At 54.8% G+C, this 522-nt stretch overlaps 1 protein-coding gene across 1 annotated transcript in view; it reads right to left on the bottom strand.

Annotated features, from left to right (window-relative positions):
* Positions 1-49: 49 nt before the first annotated feature.
* Positions 50-522, bottom strand: part of EMH_0095610 (uncharacterized protein) — a gene marked incomplete at both ends in the record, with an annotated part of 1625 nt that continues 1152 nt past the window's right edge. Inside the window, 2 exons of the mRNA XM_013502253.1 lie at positions 50-88; positions 312-405. Coding sequence (XP_013357707.1) covers positions 50-88; positions 312-405 — 133 coding nt within the window. The remainder of the gene's footprint in view (positions 89-311; positions 406-522) is intronic.

The following is a 522-nucleotide window of genomic DNA, read 5'->3' as shown; positions in this document are numbered from 1 at the left end:
GAGGATTCTTGTCGCTGCCTTGCGCTATACTTACACCTCCTCTCACTCCCTAAGATGCGCCCACCTCCTTTAAGAACTCGTCGAAGGCCTGAGGAACCCAACAACCATTGATATCGGATAGCATGCGCCAACCGTGCTTTGCAGTAAACACCAAGGAAAGCGTAAATATAACTAGCATGACAACTTCAAACGCTGCCGCAGCTGTTTGCATTGACAACAGCAGCAGAAGCACCAACAGCAGCCCCAGCAGCAGAGGTAACAGCTACAGCCCAGCTGCATTGCCTGCTGCCGGGCCTTGATGCACCGCTTACCCTGTCGAGATCTGCAGGCGCCGGTGCTTTTGGCGTCCCCCCAATTCCTTTTCCCTCTCCCTGTTGTTTGTTGGCTTCTAAAAACTTGGCCAAGCTGGAAGTTTGCCCTCTCTCCCCTGAGGCCCCTCCGCTCCCCCCTTGTCGTCCCAGAGCTGCAGTTCCCATGGAGTATGCAGACACCCGAGAAATGGAGGGGCCCTCCTGTATCTTT

This window comes from Eimeria mitis, genomic scaffold (genome assembly GCF_000499745.2).
Source record: "Eimeria mitis Houghton genomic scaffold, Emh_scaff8672, whole genome shotgun sequence".
NCBI lineage: Eukaryota > Apicomplexa > Conoidasida > Eucoccidiorida > Eimeriidae > Eimeria > Eimeria mitis.
Note: the sequence above shows the minus strand (reverse complement) of the source record. Positions and strands in the feature narration are given on the sequence as shown.